This window comes from Carassius gibelio, chromosome B12 (assembly GCF_023724105.1).
Source record: "Carassius gibelio isolate Cgi1373 ecotype wild population from Czech Republic chromosome B12, carGib1.2-hapl.c, whole genome shotgun sequence".
Lineage (NCBI taxonomy): Eukaryota > Metazoa > Chordata > Actinopteri > Cypriniformes > Cyprinidae > Carassius > Carassius gibelio.
In genome coordinates, this window is record NC_068407.1 from 11286561 (window position 1) to 11308809 (window position 22249).

General features: G+C 37.7%; 1 protein-coding gene across 1 annotated transcript; it reads right to left on the reverse strand.

Annotated features, from left to right (window-relative positions):
- Window positions 1-815: 815 nt before the first annotated feature.
- LOC127969561 (junctional cadherin 5-associated protein) lies at window positions 816-20933 on the reverse strand. Its single transcript, XM_052571613.1, has 4 exons — window positions 20772-20933; window positions 10421-10910; window positions 4677-8695; window positions 816-3271 (listed from the first exon to the last, which is right to left on the reverse strand). The coding sequence occupies exons 2-4, from the start codon at window positions 10771-10773 to the stop codon at window positions 3237-3239; spliced, it is 4407 nt and encodes a 1468-aa protein (XP_052427573.1). The 5' UTR covers window positions 10774-10910; window positions 20772-20933; the 3' UTR covers window positions 816-3236.
- Window positions 20934-22249: the final 1316 nt, after the last annotated feature.

Sequence of the window (22249 nt, forward strand, 5' to 3'; positions counted from 1 at the left end):
GTCCGGGGAAGGGTAATTATTTAGCCTAACCTTTTCTTTCTGTAACCGGAGACACAAACACACTCCCACAAACACTCATCAACTGACAATTTTGCCTGTGACTTTAATTGAACTTGGCTGGCGATTTATGCTTTTGACCTTTTGAAATAACACAGAGGGGCATGAGAGGGAAGCAGACAGACTGACAGAGAGAGAGAGAGAGATGAAAGATTTACAATGAACCAAACATGCATATTAGGTTCATAAAATCTGTCCAGAATTTTAAGCATTTGTACATCATAGATGTTACATATTTAAGTGTTGGCAAATTAGAGGCAATGTCAATGCAGCTCTCAGTTTGAAATTTGCTCATTTAATTTCACACCGTCACATCCTCTTTGCGCCAATTTTGATAATCATGGCTGGAGAGATCCATTCAAATGTCAAGTGAGATCCATTCAAATGTCAAGCGAAAAGGTTTAAAACAGTCATGATTTTTAAAGAATAAGATGTCTAAAAATTGTAGAGGGGTTCCCGAGTGATACACTGCATGCATTGAGGGTCCTGGGGTCCCAAGTTTAGCCTCCTTTGGCTTTAGAGACTCCTGCACTCTGAAATAATTTTTCTTAATGAACTGATTTGGATGCAATGTTTCCTGAGAGCAAATTTCACATCTTTCCCCACTCTGCCTTCTTTAAAAATCCATTGATAAAATGCGATACTGATTCATATAAAGTGATAGTTTGCCAAAACGATATGGCAAAACCTTCAAACTTCTTTTTTAAATAATGACTCAAAATAAGGGGTTAATGAGAAATGAGAGTAATGAGAGAGGATAATGAGAAACGATTTCTTTATTACTTTCCATTTGTTCAACAAATGTTTTTTGATTATCATTTATAGGTTTCTTTTTTCCAGAAAGGATTGAACTTAATTAATACATTAATTGAATGCATTGTAAGAGAGAATCATCATACTTGAGTAAGAATAAGTTACTAGTCCTGACAACTGAATTGTTTTGTTTCATGCATGAGTCTTCATAAAACTTTTAAAGATGATTTATGCATTCAAGTTTCTCGTTTTCATATTACACATGAAATTAACCAAAAGATAAAAATAAAAACAACAGTCCATGCAAGGAGTTTAAGCAATCTGCTATACTATACAAAGGAGTTTCCTCTCAAACATTTCATTCGCATTCACCCAATACTTCAAAGACACAAGTACTGAGGTGCACAGTAAATACTTCCCTTTCTGTAACATGTTAAAAAAAATAGCTTGTCTTGAATTTAAATATTGTTTAAAGGTTGTTGTTGTTTTTTAGCAGGATAGAAATGTGCACAACGTAATATAATGAATATATTTTTAATGTAGTACCAAATGCAGTTGTATGCAAAACATTTTCCTGACCCTAGTTTACATCTCTTATATCATGCAGAGAAGGCAAATCAATTCCAAGCCAATACAAAATAATCATGTACAGTTTCGGTATGAAAATAGAAAAAGACATTAAATGCCATTTACGTTATATGCAACAATATAATCATCCGTTTTGAAAAACAAAATTGTACAAAATGGTAGAAACAATCAATAACTACTTACAACAATTATTTGATTCTAACTTACAAAATGTAAGTGTGATGAATGCTATGTCTTATATACCATCCACTGATTACAGAACATCTATCTGTATGAATTCATAGTTTATTATTATGCTTATGGAATATATTGACAATAATATTATTATAACATTATGGTATTGCACTCTTTATCCATAACAGTAACTATATTCAGAGTAAATAGATGCAATGACTTTCTTCTTGAGTTTTTGGCCAGTTTTTGGATGTGCTAAATACTAAAATCATTTTAGTGTACTTTTGACTGCATTTATAAAACTATGTGATGGATACAACATTGAGGAACTGTGTCCACCTCAACTGCAAGTCGAGTCATAACAGAAAGCAACCAAGCAATTACAAATGTAAAGTGGTTGACAAGCACTACATCCTGTAGATATATACTCACAATTTGAGTAAGTTTTCATAATTGATATTGGACTTAAAATGCAGAATACTTTGTACAGTATGTGTATAAAAAACCCATGTAACACTTTCTGACATTTGTGCAACAAAAAGCACACCACACGGCACAATAAAAGAATCATTCATTGTCCGAGTAATACAGGATTAATAGACATATTCAGATGTGATATATCCATAATGATTGTAACCAAGCAAAAAAACTCACAAGGTAAAATAAAAACACTTTTTTTGAATACATTTTCATCTGTACAGACTGTTGATAGCTTGATAAAAATAAATAATTTTTTTTATTTAATTTTTTGATTGCATTTCATGATGAGATGATACATTATCAGATTGCTATAAAGCTCAAACTCCAAATGAGATATATATTAAAAAAAACCTTAAGTGAAGGTTTTTATCATGGATTTTAAAGCATAACTATGGGAAATGACTATTGAAGACACTGCAGTTAAGATTAAAGTTGCTAGAGACCAAGACTTCACACAAAATATTCTTAAATCTTTGCCTCTGTTTAGCTTTCTTCTTAGCTGCCCCGTTTGGGTAAAAGCAGCCTATTCCAATTGCAAAAAATATGATTTTATATTGCAGTTCTACCACAGTGACATACATGGTTTCTCCCACCTGTAAAACAGATAACCAAACTTTCCTTTTAACATTTCTTACAAAAATATTTCTCTGTGATTAAAAGCACAGTGTAATGTCACCGATTCAGCTGCTACCTCACCAGTCCAATTCATTGCTTTAATACATCAAGGCCTCTTTCCTTTCTCTCATTGGTAATACTGCAGAAAAATGAGAAGTGCAAGCTTTTGTGTCTTTCTTGTCGCTGTTGGCACAATGAGACTGTGCTCTGTGAAAGTCCGACAGAACTCCAGTAATTGCTGGTGCAGAGAAATTTTAGAAAATATGAAGTCTGTATAGACTGATTTGTAGCTATTTCTGTAATGTCTGAGCTTTACTTGATATACATTATACATTCATATCTCATTGATGAACAACTTAGCTACTTCATCATCCATTGCCAGGGAATAGAAGTTAAAAAAACATTAGTCTTAATATGTGGCATGAAGTCCATCTGCCTGCTTATGAACTTCTGTGACTATGTATTAATAAATTGATTCCAAGCCTGCATCATGTCCAGTTTCGGATGTGTGTTTGTCTACAATGTGTATTTCAGTAAGATCAAAGAGTTTGCTCTGACAGTGTCCAAGATCATACTCTTTCCACACGACTGGGGTCATATGCATCTGAAAACAATCACAAATTATATTAGCTAGTTTTGATTCAAAATCATAACAAGAGAACAGACATGTAAAGGACAATCAATAGTCTATGTAAATACTGTAGTCTAATATAATGTGTTATATAACTGTTTTGATCCATTATCTGTTCTATGCTGATTTGTCATGGCAATAAGTATGATAAATCAGACCACGCTTCCCTCTTGTGGTGAAGAAACTCATTGCCCATTACCCTTAAGTATTAAAATCAGTTGTTGTGGTTTGGCACCTCATAATGCTACAGAATATGTAATGGAAAAAAGACAATCCCTATTTTCAGTTGGTTATCTGTCTATTTTTCTGTTATACAATGAAACATTTTACTGAAGGTGACCTTTACTATGGCACTACATGAAGTGGACTGCACAGTGCACACAATACCAATATCATAATAGCATTTAAAACAACACTAATATTAAAAGCAGACTAGTAAACTAAGATGCACTCCTGGCCAAAGAAAAAAAGAGCAAAAATTGGACAAATAATGGAAACTAAGTTACTTATTACCGGATTGCCTTTCCCTTTCTGACTACCTTTTACAGGGAGAAGAGTCAATGTTATTCCATTAAATGTTTATGGTTTCAAAACATTTCATGAATAGTTGAAAAATGTCTCCCAGTAAGTAGGTGCTTTTATAGGGTTCAAATCTTTGACCAGGACAAAGCATGAGGATGATGGACTTCTCTTCTTGGAAGTCTCTTCTTAGCTGTGTTTGCCATCTTTGCAATAACATCTGATTGTTCCTCTTTAGTTAACAATTTTTTCATTGTGGGAACAAGCCATTCGGCAATATTCTTCTATACTCCAAAGCATCAATTGACTTTTCACAGTGAAGCAGTTCACCAGTACCAAGAGCTGAAAAGGATTCCCACATCATGACTCACTGTAGTAGAGATGCTTTCATTATTGTATTTCCCACCAGATCTTCAAAAGTGCCACCCTTGTGTGTTTTAACTTAATACATCAGCGGATAAAAAATTATAACTATAATGTATGGCAGAAGAGCACTTTCCCTTAAAGGGAAAACATGGAAGTATTTGGTGGCTTCTAAATTCATCCTTGTTTGGATGATAAGGAATGAATGGTGCTAAGATAAACGCTAGCATAGTGGCGCTGCATGCTACAGCGATTGAGAGCACGCACTGAGAGAGGAGAGGTACGTATCAACTCGTCTAAATTGAGGGAAGAACATAGTGGAATATGGAAAAATAGTGGTGTTTTCCTTTAATTTCATTAACATATATGTATGCCATTCAGAGCTTTTTAATACAATTTTAATTTTCTTTTTTTTGCCCAGGAGTGCACTTTTATTATACACTTTTATTATAAGTCTGTAAGCCTTACAAACTTGGTTGGGGTTCAGTGTACTGACCTGAAACAAACAGTTTGTCATCATCCTCAACTGCAGACATTGTATTATCCATGCTGAATCCTTGTGGCAGAGTGATCTCTCTCTTTGCTACCATGCCACTGCGGGGTTGTGGGATTGGACGTGCCATTGACGTTGGTGGCTGCCTTGATCTTGCTAGTATCACCTCTTCAGCTGAAATTTCCTCCTGAGCTCGTTCATCCTCTTCTTGCATATAACTGGACATGTCTTTGTTGTCTCTGACTGCATTCTCACTGTATTGGTTCTCTTCCACTAGTGTTTCATCCTCTTTAGCTGATTCTTTTAGTTCTCCTCCCTTTTCTTCTGAGTCTGTCTCTTTGGCCAAGGTGATCCTGGTGACAGTTCTCACTAATGACTGAGAGCTTTCTTCCTTTGCATAGACGGTGTACTCCAGGGATGCTTGATCATTTGTGGATGAGGGGGACAGAGGAGGTGGGCAATATGCCTGCAAGTTCTGTGGCTCTTCTGTTATCTCCTTCCTGTCTCCCCCACCTACACTAAGAGTCAATTCCTCATCCTCGGTCAATGGAAGCGACAAACATAAGTTACTTGGAGGAAACTCTGGCAGCTCCAACACTGAGGAGGCTCTCTGGCTATGGTCTTCAGCGTGGGGTAAATCTTCTCCAGAATCTGGATCCCCTTCAAATCCTACCTCTGACATATCTTCATGACTTTCCTTAGACCTATCTGGCACTTCCTCACACTCTCTACTGACATTCTTTTTCTCCTCATTTAAGCTCAACTCTTTGGTTTGTAATGCCAATTTTGGAGCATCAGTGGTTTTCAAATTTCTTTCTACCGGTTTGTCATCAACCTGTTCATCAACCAAGGCTCCAACTGGCACTGCAATGCCAAGTATTCTGGCAGCCCGTTGTTCAATGGATTCATTTTCAGGAATACCTTTGGCACACTGGACTTGGTACAAGTTACTTAGATCTTCGTTCTGCATACTATTGGCCTTCTCTTGACTCAGAAGAGTCTCAAGATGTTCATCTGCCAAGGTCTTTTCATAACTCCAGCTTGAATAATCTGAATAACAATTTTCATCATCATCATCCTCATAATTAGCCTTAAACCTACAATGACGACTCTTGATCACATGGATTCTCGACGACCTCCCTGATCTTGTAACGTCCTTGTTTTCTCTCCCAGGTTCCTTCTTGTTGAGGGCTTTGGAGTTGAAGGTATTATTATTGTTCAAGCTTTGAGTACCTTCAGCAAACTCAGGACTGTGCCTGCTCAAATCTCCACTACTGTCTGATGACGTAATCTGCAAAGTCTCACACATCTCTGAGTTGTCTGAGGGGCTAGTTAACATAGGTGACTCAGGACTCAAGCATGTCGGGGATCCAGAAGTCACAGTGTCTGGAATGGCAGTGTATACTGTTAAACCGACATCCTTAAGCAAGCACTCCTTTGGCACTGGGATATCCTGGCGATGAACTGTTGGATCATTGTCTCCCCTCTGCAGAATCTCAAAGTTGACATAATTATCCGTTTTGGTGACAGGTAACTCTTGCATCTGGCTGTCCAAATTCACCTTTGCCTTGGACAAGGAACTTTTTAGACCTTTGGACTCTGGATGGCCTCTGTTCCCCGAATCAGACATTACATTTAAGTTATTGCTTATCATTTGCATCTCTGTGACCGGCACTTTATGTGACTGGTCAGCTTCCTTCTTCACGTAAAGTGGGGTGGTTTCCTGTCTTGTATTATTGACTTCTTTGTTTGAATCACTCAGCTCCAGAATACTGTTCAGTGCCTCATCCAGCTCCTCTATATTCTGATCAACATTTGGACACTTCCCAGTATGATCCTGTATCTCTTTATTGAAACACTCAAGCTCCCCAATAGCATCCCATTTGCGTCTGTTCACTGGCTTTAGCAAAAACTGTCCAAAAACTTCTTGACCATCTGCTGTTTGGTTTGTCTTTCTCAGCAAAGGTTGACGGTCTGGAGATGGTGGAACCGATGATGATTGGGGTAAAGTCGGGCTCCTTATACTTGAACTACTTCCAGTCCTAGTTCTGGAGAATGCACTGTTGCTGGAAGGGTTGAGATCCTTTTGACCTATCATGGGATATCCGTAGTTGGTACTACAGTTGGTTTCACCTTCATTATCAGTGATTGCGTAAGGGGATGAATGGTCATTTGCTGGAGGATGGGTATTTCTGGAAACTTCTGGAGAACCCGTCTGTGTTTCCTGATTCCTGTACTGATCTCCAGGCCAGGATCCTGCATAGAACAATTCATTGTCTTGGCTTGGATTAACAGACTGAGTATCTACAATATCTTTCCTTAAAGGGGAACTTTTAATGGATGTGGAGCTGCTGGACTGTATTTGTTTTTCTTTGCTTGATGTTTTTAAAAGGTTTTGGTTGTCATGCTGCACCACTGTGTTTTCTATTGAATAAGTCACTTTTTCATTGTTATTTGAGTCAGAGACACTTTTGTTAGCTTGCATACTAATAGGAACAGATACCAGGCAAAACATAGTCTCTTTGAGCTTCTTCTTTGAGTTTTTCTTGTTCTCAGACACAGTTTTTGCCTCAAATTTCTTTACTTGTGTCACTGTCTCAATCAAACCCTGGTTTGAGTTCTGATGCATTGTCATCTGAAGAGCAATTATATTTCCATGGGTAGCTGGATGTCTGTTGCAGTTTTGGTCAGGTATTGTGTTTGAACTTTCTGTCTCCTTCAGCACTTCCTTGTGTATACTATCCTCATTGACAGAGTCACTTATATTGCTTTTACCTGGTTCAGTGCGTTCAAAGGATTTCTCAGTAAGAGAAAAGGCACTGTCGTTAGACTTCTCAGATAAGAGGTTGCCTGGAATCTCATTTCTGATGTTTCTGATTTTGTCTGCATCTGTCAACGAGTTTCCATCTATCCCTGCTCCTGAAATGTGTCTGACACGGGGGTCGTCAAAGGGAATATACTGAACATTACCCATCCGTTCTTCACTGTAACCTGGATACGCCTGTCTCCTGCAGGGCATACTTCTTCTTCCATCTCTGTAATGGTCTGGCCAAGCCATCCCAGTCTGCCTGATAAACCATTCCTGCACTTCTGTCATTGCAGAACCCTGCATATATGGGTCACCTCTATATTGGTGGTTACCCATAGAGATAGGATAAGTTCTGTGACCTCTATTAACTACAGGCTGCCTCCTGTATGACGGAGGAGGGATATAACCGGGGGGCTCCACACCAGATCCAGCAAGTTCTTGTACAAAATATTCTTGCCTTGAGAAGGGCAGTGGAGTTCTGTCTCTTGCACGAGGAGCAGGCTCCCCTGTGAGCATCTCTGCACTCCCACGCATCTGCTGGTGCACTTCATAAGACGGAGGTCTGAGAGGTCGGCTGAATCTGGGTTTTGATAGTGGTGCAGACTGCGCACCTGATCGGTCAGTCCACCGCTGCCTGTTCTCCCCATCATTAAGATACCGTCCATGTTGGTCTCGTGCATGGTGGCCATTTAACTTATAGCCTCCATATGAATCCTGCCCAGCAGTTGGTATGCCAAAGTACTGGAGGCTTTCAGATTGCAGAGCCATTCTGGGCAGTGACTGGGACTTATTTTTGGTTCTGGGTGGAACAGCCCCTTCTGCAGTTCGTGGCCTGCGTTGCTCTTGTGCCACCTCGTTTTCAGATGTCTGACGGCTCATGCTGGTCATTGGGCGCCACTCCTCTGTTCCCAAACTTTGGTACTTCCTTTCAGCTGCAATTCTCCACTGGTGCAGAGCCATCTCTCTCTCCCTGGCACGTGCACTCTCTGCCCGTCGTTTTCTTTCACGGTTATGTTCCTCTGTGCTTAAGGCAGATTCTGGTCTCCGTTGCATGCCTTCTGGTTTGTTTGGAACCCTTCCTCCACTTCCACATGGGTCCCTGAAGTCTGCATAATCCAAAAGCACACTAAAGTCCTGACCTCTTCTTCGCCAGTAGGACACATCCTGTTCAGATCTAGGCTGAGAATGTATTCCTCTGTGGGTCTCAAAAAACCTGCATTAAAAACATACAGAGAGATTAAAATAGAGGTCAGAGCCATACTTTAACAGACACTGTCTTTATGACTTGAGGATTTAGGAAGAGGGGCTTACTTTAGTTTTCAAACAACTACACATTTCCTGTTATTAATAAGACATATTATTAAGAACATACTTATTCTTTATTTTGGTGATTCTAAACTTTTATCAAAGGTCATGACCTGAAATAATAAATACAAATAATAAACTGGAACTGACAATAACATTTTTGCATAGTAATATATAACAAAATATTGACAGATCTTAATACTGACTTTTTGCTTATTATTTTTTACTTTTGGCATTTGCTTATGTTTAACACCCTGGGTCCGGAAGCAAAGACGTGAACCACTGAATTAGGTAAGATAACAAAAAATGGATGACAATCAACATATTTGTGTTCAAATCGCATTATGCAAGCACACAGGCAACATCACATAAACACTAAACGGGGAAAAAGTATGCTGACCGTGTTGTCGACAAAGCAGAGCACCTCAAAGGGCCCAATAAACTGGGAGGCTTTAATGATGCAAACAAACCAAGATAAATGAGCATTTTCTCTTAAGCAGGAACACGACTAGCTTGTGTGGTGCAAACCCTCGAGTCAGCACTGAAGGTCTGTTCTCTCATCCAATATCTTGGCAGCAGAGAACATATGATCTGCATGTTAAACAATCCTGACCTGCATTCATGGAAGGATAATCTAGTTCAGTAACAGTCACAGCAGTGGAGGTACTTCCTGCCCTGTACTGCTGAGTCTCAAACCATGTGACATGCAATTAATTTAAAGTGCAAAGATGCACTATAGCTTGATGGTATGCCAATAATAATGAAATGTCAAAAGAAATTAGCATCTATCTATCTATCTATCTATCTATCTATCTATCTATCTATCTATCTATCTATCTATCTATCTATGACATTGAAAATCTATGGCACAAGGACAATTACGACTTACTGATCAACATACATAAAGAAAAATGACACTGTTCCTATGGAAAATGAAACGTTCTCATGCAACCTTTTTTTAAAGCAAATTAATCTCTGAAGCTGCTCTGCGACAATATGGCTGGGAAATGCAGATATGCACATTTATATTCATCATGTTTTATTAATAATGGTGTTATGTAAGAGACTGTTATAGGGAATGGAATATTGATCTGACAAAGGACTCATGGGACATGTAGTTTACTGCTGCCCCTGCCTGCAGAACTAAGCATGCTCAGTAGGGTGTGCTGTGGGCTTTCTGACAACATTTGTATTTATTCCACTACGGTCCCGTGTGAAATGAGAGGAAATAAAAAACCGCACAGCAAAATCTACTTAACATAGTTAATGAATTCATCGGCTACAGGAGGAGTGAGGTAGGAGAGAGTGTAGGGAAATGAGTGAGATGGAGGAAGCGGAGTACATGAAAATGTAGGAAGTACAAAGATTTCAGAGGATTAGATGAGGATGAAAGAAAGTGCAAACAAAAATAAGAAATGGAGAGAGAAAGGCGACAGGGGAGGGATAAAAAAAAGGAAAAGGAAAAAACTGGTGCGAAAGGGAAGTCCTTGACAGCTCCTACCTTTACATAACACTCTTCATCATGCAAGACAGCTTAAACCTCAGATCAAAGGAACCAATGAAAAAGAGCAGCAATACAAGAGTGTGGGGCAGAAGACGAAGAGGTCAAAATCAACTCATCAGCACAACTTACCCACTGTCTGTGGTCAGGCTATCTTCTGGCAAACGTCCATCTCCCAAGTTACCATTGTCCACGTCTTGTGTCCTCTGCTTCCTGACCCTGTTCTCGGTGTCACCGGGGAATCCCCTGGCAGGAGCTTGTCTAATGCCTCCGCCGCTGTAAACATGGTCGCCCTCGTAGCCATTCACACCGCTGTGTCCTTTACGCTTCTCAGCGATTTCACACCGGCTGTCGCTTCGCGTCGGCAGACATTTCTCAAAGGTTGCGGGGTGGGGGGAAGACGAATGCGAGACAGGGACATTGTTGCTGTTCCTTTGAGGGACTTTGTATCCATGAGAGATGAGAAGGTCTTCCACGCTGTACATGGCTAAGCAGTGTGTTTTTGCATTTAGTGCTGTGTGTGTGTGTGTGTGTCTCTATTTGTCTGAGTGAGTGTCAGATGAATTCCGCTCCTAGTCCAGATGAGGCAAGCTCATGAACAGCTGCACAGGAGAGGCCATCACTGTGAAAGAAACAGGACAGAGGGGAGGGAGAGAGAGAGAGAGAGAGAGAGAGAGAGAGAGACAGATGAAGTTAAACTGATTCTCTCTCACAGTATTTTTCATAAGAGGATTGCTGCTCACAGCCAAAACAAAACGAGAGAACCACGAGAGAAATGATTCCGGTCTGTCTATCCACTGACCCAGTCTTCTCTTCTTCCATCTGCCCCCTCTTCCCCTCTTTCCTCTGTTCTCCATCCAGAAAGGAAAATCTCTCCAGATGACTGACTGCCTCATGCTCAGAAACTTACCTAGGTGTGGAATGTTGTGAAAAAACTCAAGCCCCAATCCAGACTTTAGCAAACAACTAATGAAGTTATCAAGACTCTTATGAGATTTGGGCAACTGACCATTTTACTAAGATGACAATTAGCAATGTCATTGATTAAAAACATAAACCTCAGTCAATTCTAATATGCAATTATTTAAAGTATCTCCGAAGCAGTTTGTTTGGATATTTGATTCTGTGTGAATTGTTGAATGTGCAAGGATAGAAATCCCAAAATCAATGACAATTTGGACAGAACTTGCCCTTCAAGGAAAACAGGTTAATAAAACGATTAAATAATGTCTTAATGGATACCTTAATGCAAAAATTCTGAAGTGTGAGTGTTATGTTTTTGGTTAAGAGTCGGAAATAATCAACTACATTGCTAAAAATCCATATTACAATGATGGTAATTCAGAGCGTGATGTAACATAATCTCATAGATCAGCATTATACGCGAAAATGCAACAGAATAAACATCCCGATCTCATGGCAATTCCTACATATTTTATGAGTGAGGTTATACGAATTCATATGAATTGGCCACCTGTGAAAAATGTTCTGTATTTTACAAGGTGGCAAATTCATACAAAGGACCACACCTAAACCCCCACCCCGCCTAAATCTATCAGTCACAGAAATCATACAAAATCGAATTCGAATGAATTAACCACCTCGTAAAATATGTACGAATTGGTCGTGACACAGCATTAGAATAAACGGTTGTAGTCCCACCAGTGAAGATTTACAAGAACTTAGCAAGCAACAAAAACAAAATCTGCCTTGAAAAGACAGAAATGGAACTAAGGAAAGAGAGGTTACCTAACTTGCTCTGAACACACACACACAAACACACACTCAGAGAGAGAAGGACAAAACTAAATTGCCTGCAATCTGCCGCCATTATAAGTATTACAGTTATTTCTCTGATCTGTTAAGGGTAAAGTCCAAACTAAAGCTTAGACTTCCACAATACCTAAATGTTCTCCCTGCTCTGCAAGCTTAATGATTGTCCAATTATCAACACCCACAACTTTGCTAAAATGAATTATTAATTTCAGCATGATTTTTATTTATTTTTTAATCTTAGTTTCAAATAAACCTTATAATAGTTATTTAAATACCAGGAAGTACATCAAAAGATTAGGTCAGGCTGGTAGGGTACACCATTCATTTAAATGCACAGCTCTCTTTCACAGAATGCCAGGATGCAAATCTGATTTTCTCAAACCCATTAGTGCTGGAGGATTGACTTTTGAAAGTGAAACGGGTAACCAATGAGGTGACAGCTAACATGTTGTGAGAAGTCACGGGTAGAGTTTTTTACTGATGCCATTGAACGTTCACATGATGAAACAAGTGCATCAATATTTTCATTCCACTATATGTACTGAAAAGCAAATTTGAAAAAAAAAACATAATGTCTGTTTTGATCTAAATGATGTTTGTCAGAAGTGGAAGGAAGCAGTTAGCAGAGGTATGACTTTCACATTTTCACACAGTCCAACCCAGATACTCCAGACTGATCCACATTCACCATTAAAGGCCCTTGGAGACAACTTCCTCTCATAGCAACTTTTTCTTTTTTTCTTTCCTCTAGCTTTTCATGTCTCCTCTTGCAGACACTCACACAGACAAATTCAGCACAAACCAAAAATGAGGGAGGTATATTTCCCATCTGTACTGCCACAGGGAAAACCCTTAATGTGAGTTTTATCAGTGCCATCCGTTTTCATTAGCTTTGTCTTTTAGAGACAATTTAGAACCCAACTGCAAATACACACATGCATATTTGAGCCCCACAGTTTAGGAAAAATCTGACCAACACATACTGCATATTAAGGTCCAAATATCATATTAAAAAAGGGAAAAATGGAAATGTTTGTTTAATAACATGGATGGATGACATGATCATTAGGCTTTACACAAACTTGCGTGGTTCAGCTGATGTGCTGCTGTCATTCAAGTCAGTATGAAAACAAAATTCTTATTTTTATGGAATATCGCAGTGTTTATTATAAATCATTTATTTGTGCACATCATTATTTTTAAATTAACGTGTCATCATAATCTTTAATTAAAAACTTCCCCTCGCCCTTGCAATAACATCCCTCCTCTCCAGCAACCTGCATTTACGTCACAACAGGAAAGGTAATTGCAATTCCTGTTGCATGAAAAAAGAGGACAAACCAACCTCTAAAATATATAGAAATTCATTTAGACTGTTCAAATGAAATTCTACAGTACTTTTTACTCACATTATTTGATAATATAACGTGTAAAAAAAGTGGGTCTCATTATTTGCCTCTTCATCTCATAGAAACATAACAAAATTCAAAAGCCTAAGACTAGGGCAAAAAGTGGAAATGATTCAAGCCAGGTCCATGGAGACTGTAAATGGCATAGAAATGTCTGCCTGCTTCAGAGCACAGCTGAAGTTTTAGCAATGACAAACTGCCTCTTAGAGCATGAGTTTTTTTTTTTTTTTTTTTTTTTCAATTGGAGATACGTGATCTAGACTACTTTGCTTTTTTTTTATTAATGACCTGCTTTATGGCTAACACATGTCGCAAGCTAAAAATGAACAATCGCAAGGCAGACAAGTGATGTCATAGGGTTTTCTGAGCCAAAACGCCACAATAACAGTGAACATCATTTGATTCAACTCAGATATCAAGAACTTTAGATTTCTTTTTCCAGCAATAAATGCTGAGGACCACTTCTCTGTGCTATTCCCTTTCTGTAAAATCCTTGATTCAAAGCAAATTGCTAAAGATATAACCCATCAAGTATTTGGGCCTCTTACCTCAGACGAGACTGAACTCTTTTTCTCTATAGACTGTAAGGCCAGCACTGCCTTCCCTCATAAATGAATCACACATTTTTAGATCTGGCCCACCTCACGCCCCCCTCACCAGCAGTCCTGCGGAGCCGAAACCTGCCGCCATGACAGTTTGGTGTCAACTCTTTATTCTTAGTCTTAGTCAGATTTGTGGCATGTGTTTGTGAAAGAAAAAAGACCAAAAGAGCCTAATGAAAAGACAAAGCATAATTTCTCTCAGAATCAGATTTTTTGCTAAACTTTTATCAAAGGTATCGTGCAAAAGTCTGATTAAGATTTACACCAAACCTAAAGTCCATTAACTTGGAATTAACCGGAGAGTGAAGTGAAGAGAAGTGATTATATTTTGATGAAGGATTACAAAGACAACATTTTGATGAAGGATTACAAAGACAACAAATTATGTGAACCAATGAATCGTGCATAATAAGACCAGGAACATGCATTAGAGAGTAAATAAGGTCAGTTTTGATTTCATGTTGACAGAACAACTGCGCCGAAACTCATGATGAATGACCTCATCAGACTAATGTCTCCTCACAGATTGTCTAATAACTGCCATAAACATGCACGTAATGGCCGACGCAATATTAAGCATGAGAGCACATCCACTGTACCATGACATGGCATCATCTCTTTCACGGAGTCGAATGTAAACAGGGATTCTGAGTGTCCATGGTTAACCAAAAAGCAAGTTTTATAACAAACAATACAATGTCCACCCTGTCCTATAAAAAGTTCTTTCAGAGCCTCGCCCCTTTATTGTTCAGTCCATCCACATGGAACTCCTACGCTGTCCCTTAACAGGCACGTGTTCACACTTGTACAACATCGTAAACAATGTGACATCACCACTGTTGACCTCTGCTTCCTGAGGATGTGCACATTTCAAGGGAAGGGGCATAGAGATTGAATAAGCCTGTCAACCAGACACTAAGGACAGAGCGAAACGCTTTTGGAGTCTAGATATCATCACTCTGCCATTTATAAATCATAGGCCTTCAGAATTTTACTTTGGTTCTAAACAAGTAGCATGGCAAACATCTACATAATTTGTCCCCAGTTCACCCATTAATTTATCCTTCTTAGGGATAGGTTTCAGTAGTCTCCATTCTCGGCTACAAACCAAAATATGAGCAAACCGATATACAGTATAAGATTATATAATCTTACAGGCTACATGCAGTATGAAAAGGAAATATCTCTGAAGTGGGTTTCCTCTAGAGTGGACATATTTTTAGAGTGGAAATATATTTAATCTAAGTTAGGCTTAAGTTTGGGTCAAAAATAATACTGTATAAAAATTTGCTGGTCCTTTACATTCACAATTAATAAATATATAGTATTTAATAGAACTGTGAGTACAGCAAATACCATTGATAAGGTTGGGTAATATATATATATATATATATATATATATATATATATATATATATATATATATATATATATATATATATATATATATCATCTCACTACTCATCTCTGCGATCACTGGAATAAATAATATAAAATTTTATAATATTACAGATTTGTATTGTATTTTGGCCAGATAAATGCAGCCTTGATAAGCATATAAACAGTAAAAAAGCATTACAGTCCTTTTAACTATATAGAAGAAAAAAAGCAGTTTGTCATACAACAGTCAAAAGTATTATTAACAGCACAAAACTGACAAAACGGATTTTCAGAGTATGTTTTAAGAGCAGTACAGAACATAATGCAGATGTACTGTCTATGAATAACAGAGGAAGTGAAGTAAGATGTATTTAAAGTTAATTTAGTGTTCACAGATGATGTCAGATGTTTTCTGAAGGGTGTGATGGTCATAGCTGCCGTCAAATTATTCATGCCTCAATTTTTACATGTGATAGACCTAAGCTGCATCTTTTGAGGAACAACACATGAACCAGTTTTGCTTTGTTTGAGCTGTGGCCATGGAGATAGCCATTTTGCTTTCTTTGAAAAGTGGGTTTTCAAACGATAGACTACAAGTATGGTGTCACCGGCGACACTAAAGAAATGCTTTCAATGTCTGGTAATTCAGTTGGCAGGAGGACCAGAGGATCATCAAAGCAGGACGTAATGCTTTTCCAGGCTGGGACTAGCCATAGAGCCAAGCCTACAGTACAGTTCACAGTTCTCCATGTGTTCCACAATTTACAAAAATAGTTCAGAGCTTATTTACAACAGATTGTGTAAAATCTAAATCCACATGCCATCTTAATAACATTTCTTTGATCAGATTTAAAACAGTTTCCTGGAGAAATTAGATTATTGGGCCATGCTGGGTAAGTTTATTTGCTCATCATTTAAACCTAACTAAACATTTAAAAGCATAAGCTGCCGTTTTTCTTCTTCTAATCCTGAAATGTCTAAGCTCAAAATGGGATTTTTGTATCAATGCGTGAATGTACTTTCAAGGTCAACTGCTTCTCTAGGTCTTATGCTTGTAATGTGGCAATTTAAACTGAACAGAATGGCCAGGACTTGAATGACCAATAAAACAAATCAAAATTTATATGTCTATTAAAATATATGCCTGTGACTGTCACTAATGGGTGATATTTTTCAATGTCATTTGAGACATTCATGATTTGTACCCCAATATTTTTGGTTTATGACAGGAAGCATAAAGGCCTTGAGGAAGACGATCCAACAAGAATGAATTATAACAATTTATCCTCTGAGGAAAAAATGGTTGTGTTAGGCCTCATAGCAGGTTAAATGATTTGACCAAGGACGTCCACAAATGCATGCTTATAAAAAGCAACAATCAAACACAGAATACAACTTACACAAACTTTTTATTAACACTGGCGAGAAGTATAAGACTTACTCACAAAAGGGTTCCAAATGAACTAACCCGCATGGCTGTACAAAATTAGAGTGAGGAGGCTTGACTTACAGAGAGATGACAAGGTTTATCAGTTAAAAACATTCTGATCAAAGGACTGGCATACATCCTGCCAAAGAATATGATCTCAAATGAAGGGGAGGAAGCTTAGAGATGCTTCAACAAACAGTTAAGAGCACAGACAAGAAAGCTTTGTGACTACAGGTGGTAAAATAATAACCTGCAATTTAGTATTTACAAAGTAACAACACATAACATGCAGTGCTACTTTTGGTCATGTCTTTCAAACCTTGAAGGTTGCTGTTATAATCAAGAAAAGAAAAAAAAAGCTGACCAGTGATCCTTATCATTTTTTCTATTGCTCCCCTGAGCTTAATCATCTCTGGCTAATTCAATTGCCCAGAAGAATCCATACAGGAGCATATATAGGAAAGTTCAGTAGTCCATCTGTTTTCCATATGAGTTTTAAGGCCTATAATGTATGACTTCATCATATGCAAGGGCTATATACCAATCTTTTACCCTGCATCTCTTTTAATTACCATTTGGCTGCTATTTCATTGCACTGTTTCATCTGCAGATGGTTGCACTTTGCTTGTTAAATGTTTATCACAACCAAAAAGCTTCTGATCTTAAAGCAATTAGATTGCTGGTCCACCATCTTTCATTACTATGCAATATATAAGGAATTTGTGGGGGGACGCTCTTCTTTTACATACTATTGCAGCCAATTGGTTAAGTGTCAACCAATATGTATAAACTCAAACTACTGTAATTGATTCATGTAATATATGGGACTTGTAATTGATTCATGTAGTTAGTAATATATGGGACTTAGTTTTTGATTAATTGTCCTGATGTGAAGTTTCTAAAAAATGTATTTCTATATACAGTGTTCAAGCATTCCAATAACAATACTAATAAAATAAAATGTGTCAGGAGCTCTTTTTCTGTGTTTCGTTTCCAATACCCTGTAAGCAAGAACTGAAAAAAAAAAAAAAACTTTCACTGATGTTATCTATTCTCAGAATGAGCAATGGCCAAATATTTACTACGAAATAAATGTGAAATCATTCTGCACAATCTGCACATGAACCTAAACAATGAATTGCACTATGCTAACTACAAATATTCTGTTTTCTGAATGTGACAGATAGAGTTGTACACTCTATGGATGTTCACAAATGAAACTACACTTTAAAATTAAAACACCACACCACTGCAGAGGGCCAAACATTCCACTGAAATTGCTATCTAATACATCTGAATGTCTAACTGGGCAGTTTTTTAGGCTAGGAAAGAATAATGTCATCAGTCTGCTCAGTAATGAACAGCCCTCACCACTAAATTCATTCAAAATTCCCTTTTGTGACCAACTGCATGTGTGCACCAGCAGTATCAGCACATTTCCACATTTCCAGGAAACAGATTTCACTATTTCTCCACGTACCACTAGATAAGTGATGCTCTGTGATTCAGCTTTCTTCCTCTTTTGTCCTTCCGTTGCCCTCTTGTTTCTTTAGACTTAAGGAATACTTAAGTAGACAGCATTAACAGCCAATCAGAATCCACCAACAAATAACATGCATAACGTTATCTTTCTAGTTTTTAGTTATGTAATGTATTTAAGTCTACCGCCAATCTTTCACCTAAATTACACCACTGTTTGAACATTTGATCCTTCTGGCCCCAACTTGACCTATTTACATTTTTTATTGTGAGTGACCATTTGGTTTGATTCTTCATCTTTTACGACAGCTTCCAACGTCCACAGCTTTAAATAACCACAAAATTCTTGCTTTTGAAAACTAAATCTGTAAACCACATTAGGACAGGCCAGCTTCAATGGTTCCCTTCCAACAGTCTCTAAAAAGGACCTTGGCAATCAAAAGGCCTGTTATACATTGTACCAATTCCATTCTGATCACAAAACCATGCTTCACACAAATAACTGCCCATTCTAACCCAGAGTCTTCTGGCATCTACTCAGGTCAAGGTCAAAAGCATCACCAAAAGCAGCTCTTCTTTTGAACAGTATAGCTTCCCAACTGAGTGGAGTTACCATCCGGCACAGAGTTGTTGACCTCGCACCTCACTCTTCGCATCCAGCGAACTCACACAGGTCGCTTCCTCTGCACGTGAGACACATGCCCTTTGATGTTATTCACTATTGAGCCAGTGTCAACACAACAGGAAGCTGTTTGTCTGAACAGTTTAACAACAACTGCTGACACAACCAATAGAAGCTGCCTTATCTCCATTCACATTTATTCCATAAGTGCATTGTTTTCAGTAATGTCTACTTCATCTCGCCACACAAGTTGTCTTATTGCCCCCAGTCAACTCAGCAACTTTTTATTTTAAAATTGTTATTGTTTTTTTATTGTTGTTTTGTAATATAGGTTGTGTGCTATAGCCTATAATAAAGTTGTAATTTTAAAACGGATAGTTCCAGTCCTTGATTCTGAATGGTTGAGCTGCGTTCGAAGCTGTTGTAAATTACTCTACAAACATACACCTTTGTTTACTTCTGTGTGCCTAACAACTCACTTTAGCTGTTAAAAATTCACAGTAAACCATGGCTTCTTTTAGGTTTATTGCTTTAATAATGAATCTTTTGTTTTTCCTAAGGAATAACGTCCGCGCAGACCACTGTTGCTTTGGTTACGTCCAGAGAAATGTGATTTGCGTCTATTTATATATATTATGTCTATTTTTACTGCCAATAATGTAGCCACGCCCCATTTGAGCGCTGCTTCCGGTTTGTATTTCTACAGCGTGGAGGTAAGATCTTATTAAGTTATGAATTAACTTTTCATTTTAAGATCGATCCCGATTTACCGACATTTATGACATCTGCCTCAAACATTACGATACTCGTGATAGTTTTCGTTAATTCTACAATAAATAAATCACCATTTTGCTGTAGAAATAAGCAAAGCTAGCTAACATTACCGCAAAAAAAGTTCAGAGACAGAAATTCTAAAGATGGCTCGTGCTTGTTTCTCTGGCACATAAATTCTAACATTTATAGCTATTAAAAAGTTTGAAAACACAGTTAAAAAACACCTGGTAATATGTAAAATATTTACGAAATATATGATAATTAGGAGGTTAGAAAACACCCCCACGATTTATTTTTTGGATTAGGCTACACAAGAATTAAAACATTTAATAAATTAAAAATTTAATAAAAAAAATAATAATAATAAAAAAACGAGACACTAAATAAATTTGTGAGTGTATAGTGAAACATGAATGTTTGAAACAATATAAAAAATAGAAACAGTTGTTAATAGCTGTGGATGTGAGCACTTTTATAATAGGATACAGTGAATCCATGTGCACATAACTCGACATCAAAGTTATAATGGCATGTTATGTGAAGCTCATTCCTCCTCTGCACTACACATCTGCTAATTTCACTCTTTACCTCGCTAATGTAGCACACATCTTGCGCACTGCGCCCGACCCCTAAGCACACAATTCACAGACAAACAGCAAGCTGTCTGCCTTCTGAAGTATTTTCCCCCCACAGCGGAAAGCAACAAATTAGCAGATAATCATCAATGCAATTCGTCTCAGTCCTCAATATCATTCCAGCGTTTTCTGCGGTCATTTATTCTGTGATAGATGCAGGGACATTAGCCTACGGGACGATAGATGCAGGAGCCCGTTATCTCGCAAGTTCATCCCATATGAGACGCTTCATCCCCTGCGTTTATTGAACGGGTCAGTGTTACTAACGTCAGCAGCTGAAATCGCCTTTAATTCTGCAGGGTCTACAAGACAGCCTCGTCAACGAGCTTATTTTCTTACATGTTCATATATTTCGGTAAATTCTAACGTCCACGTACCTGAGATGTGCTCTTTTCGAGGTCCGTGTTTAGTTCGTGATTTAGTGTGTTGTTGAATCCGCTCTGTGCTGAGCATATCTGAGGGAAAGGTTGTGCAGAGGAGAGGGAGATACAGCTCAAATGTGTCTTGTGTGGGTCGGCTGGCGTGGGGAATGGTTCCTCCCAGCGTGTGGGTAAACTTTTACTGACGAGACTGTAACATACCCCACCCACCCCATCCCATTCCACACAAACCCATACTGGCTTATTCATGCTGGGCTGAACATATGATCTTTGATAAATGGATCATTCCTGGGATTCGGAAATATTTCAGTAGCCTACCCCAGAGTTTCTAAAGTGGTGGTTCACCATAATTAATTGTTTTAACTATTTCGCAAAACTTTATAACGAATAAAAAAAAAATATTTCATTTAATTTTTTTTTTTTTTGCATAAAATATCTATCTTAAACCAAGCATTATATATATAAGCAAAATATTTGATAAAAAACAGACTTTAAAATTACGTCCCTCAGTCTGAACTCAACAGTCTGATAGTTTTGATTTCACTCATATGTGACATCATTTCCCTGAAATTACATCAGGTTGCAAACTTGTGACAGGGCTGAGATATTTGCTTCATTTATTCATAATTGCAATGAAAAAAATAAAATAAAATAATAATAGTCATGGTTTCAGTAAATATATATACTCAAAAACCATGACAACTCATATTTTTGTTTTAAATATAATTTTTGATGTAATATGTCCACTTAAAGGTTGATAAGCATCATTCATCAGAAATGGCACCCACATTTGCAGCAGAAAGACAATGTTGCCCATTCAGATATGCTGAGAAACAAGGGGACAATATGAGAGAGAAACAAAACCAAACATTTCAATTTAAGGCAATATATCCCTTCAGATGTGTTACAGTCTTCAACCCCGTCACAACTTAAAAATATTAATGGTTAAATATTTTTAGAAAAATATAGGGAAGACAATTAAGAACAAAAATATCTGGCTGATTACTATCTGACATGTTAAGGGCTAAAACAATAAAATTGTGTGTTAAGTTAAAATTTTAAATTAAAAAAATATATTTTTTAACAAAAATAAAAAGATCATAGGCACACAATTTGTATTTTTTGCTTCACCCCTATAAAAATGTAACAATTATGATAGATGTTACATTTGTTATCATTAAATTGTTATCAGGGACACATGAGCAGTAGGTACATGTTTGTTTTATAACAATTTCTGTGCAAAATCCTTTTTAAACCAATTCCATGTAGTCCATTACGGAGTTGAGGATAAAAGGTGTCTAAAGCTGAAACATTTTTTAAATAGTAAATGGTAAATGGACTGCATTTATATAGCGCTTTCAACAGATCATATGGCCATCCAAAGCGCTTTACAATTTGCCTCACATTCACCCATACACTCACTCATTCATACACCGACTGCGGTGTTTGCCATTCAAGGCGCCATCCAGCTCATC

What these genes read in the sequence shown, in the direction of transcription:
- LOC127969561 (XM_052571613.1), bottom strand. Translation starts at nt 10,773, where the DNA reads ATGTACAGCGTGGAAGACCTTCTCATCTCTCATGGATACAAAGTCCCT. An exon ending in AGCCTGACCACAGACAGTGG is followed by an intron (nt 8,696 to 10,420) that starts GTAAGTTGTGCT and finishes TTTTTAATGCAG; the next exon opens with GTTTTTTGAGACCCACAGAG. An exon ending in TGACAAACTGTTTGTTTCAG is followed by an intron (nt 3,272 to 4,676) that starts GTCAGTACACTG and finishes GATTGTTTTCAG; the next exon opens with ATGCATATGACCCCAGTCGT.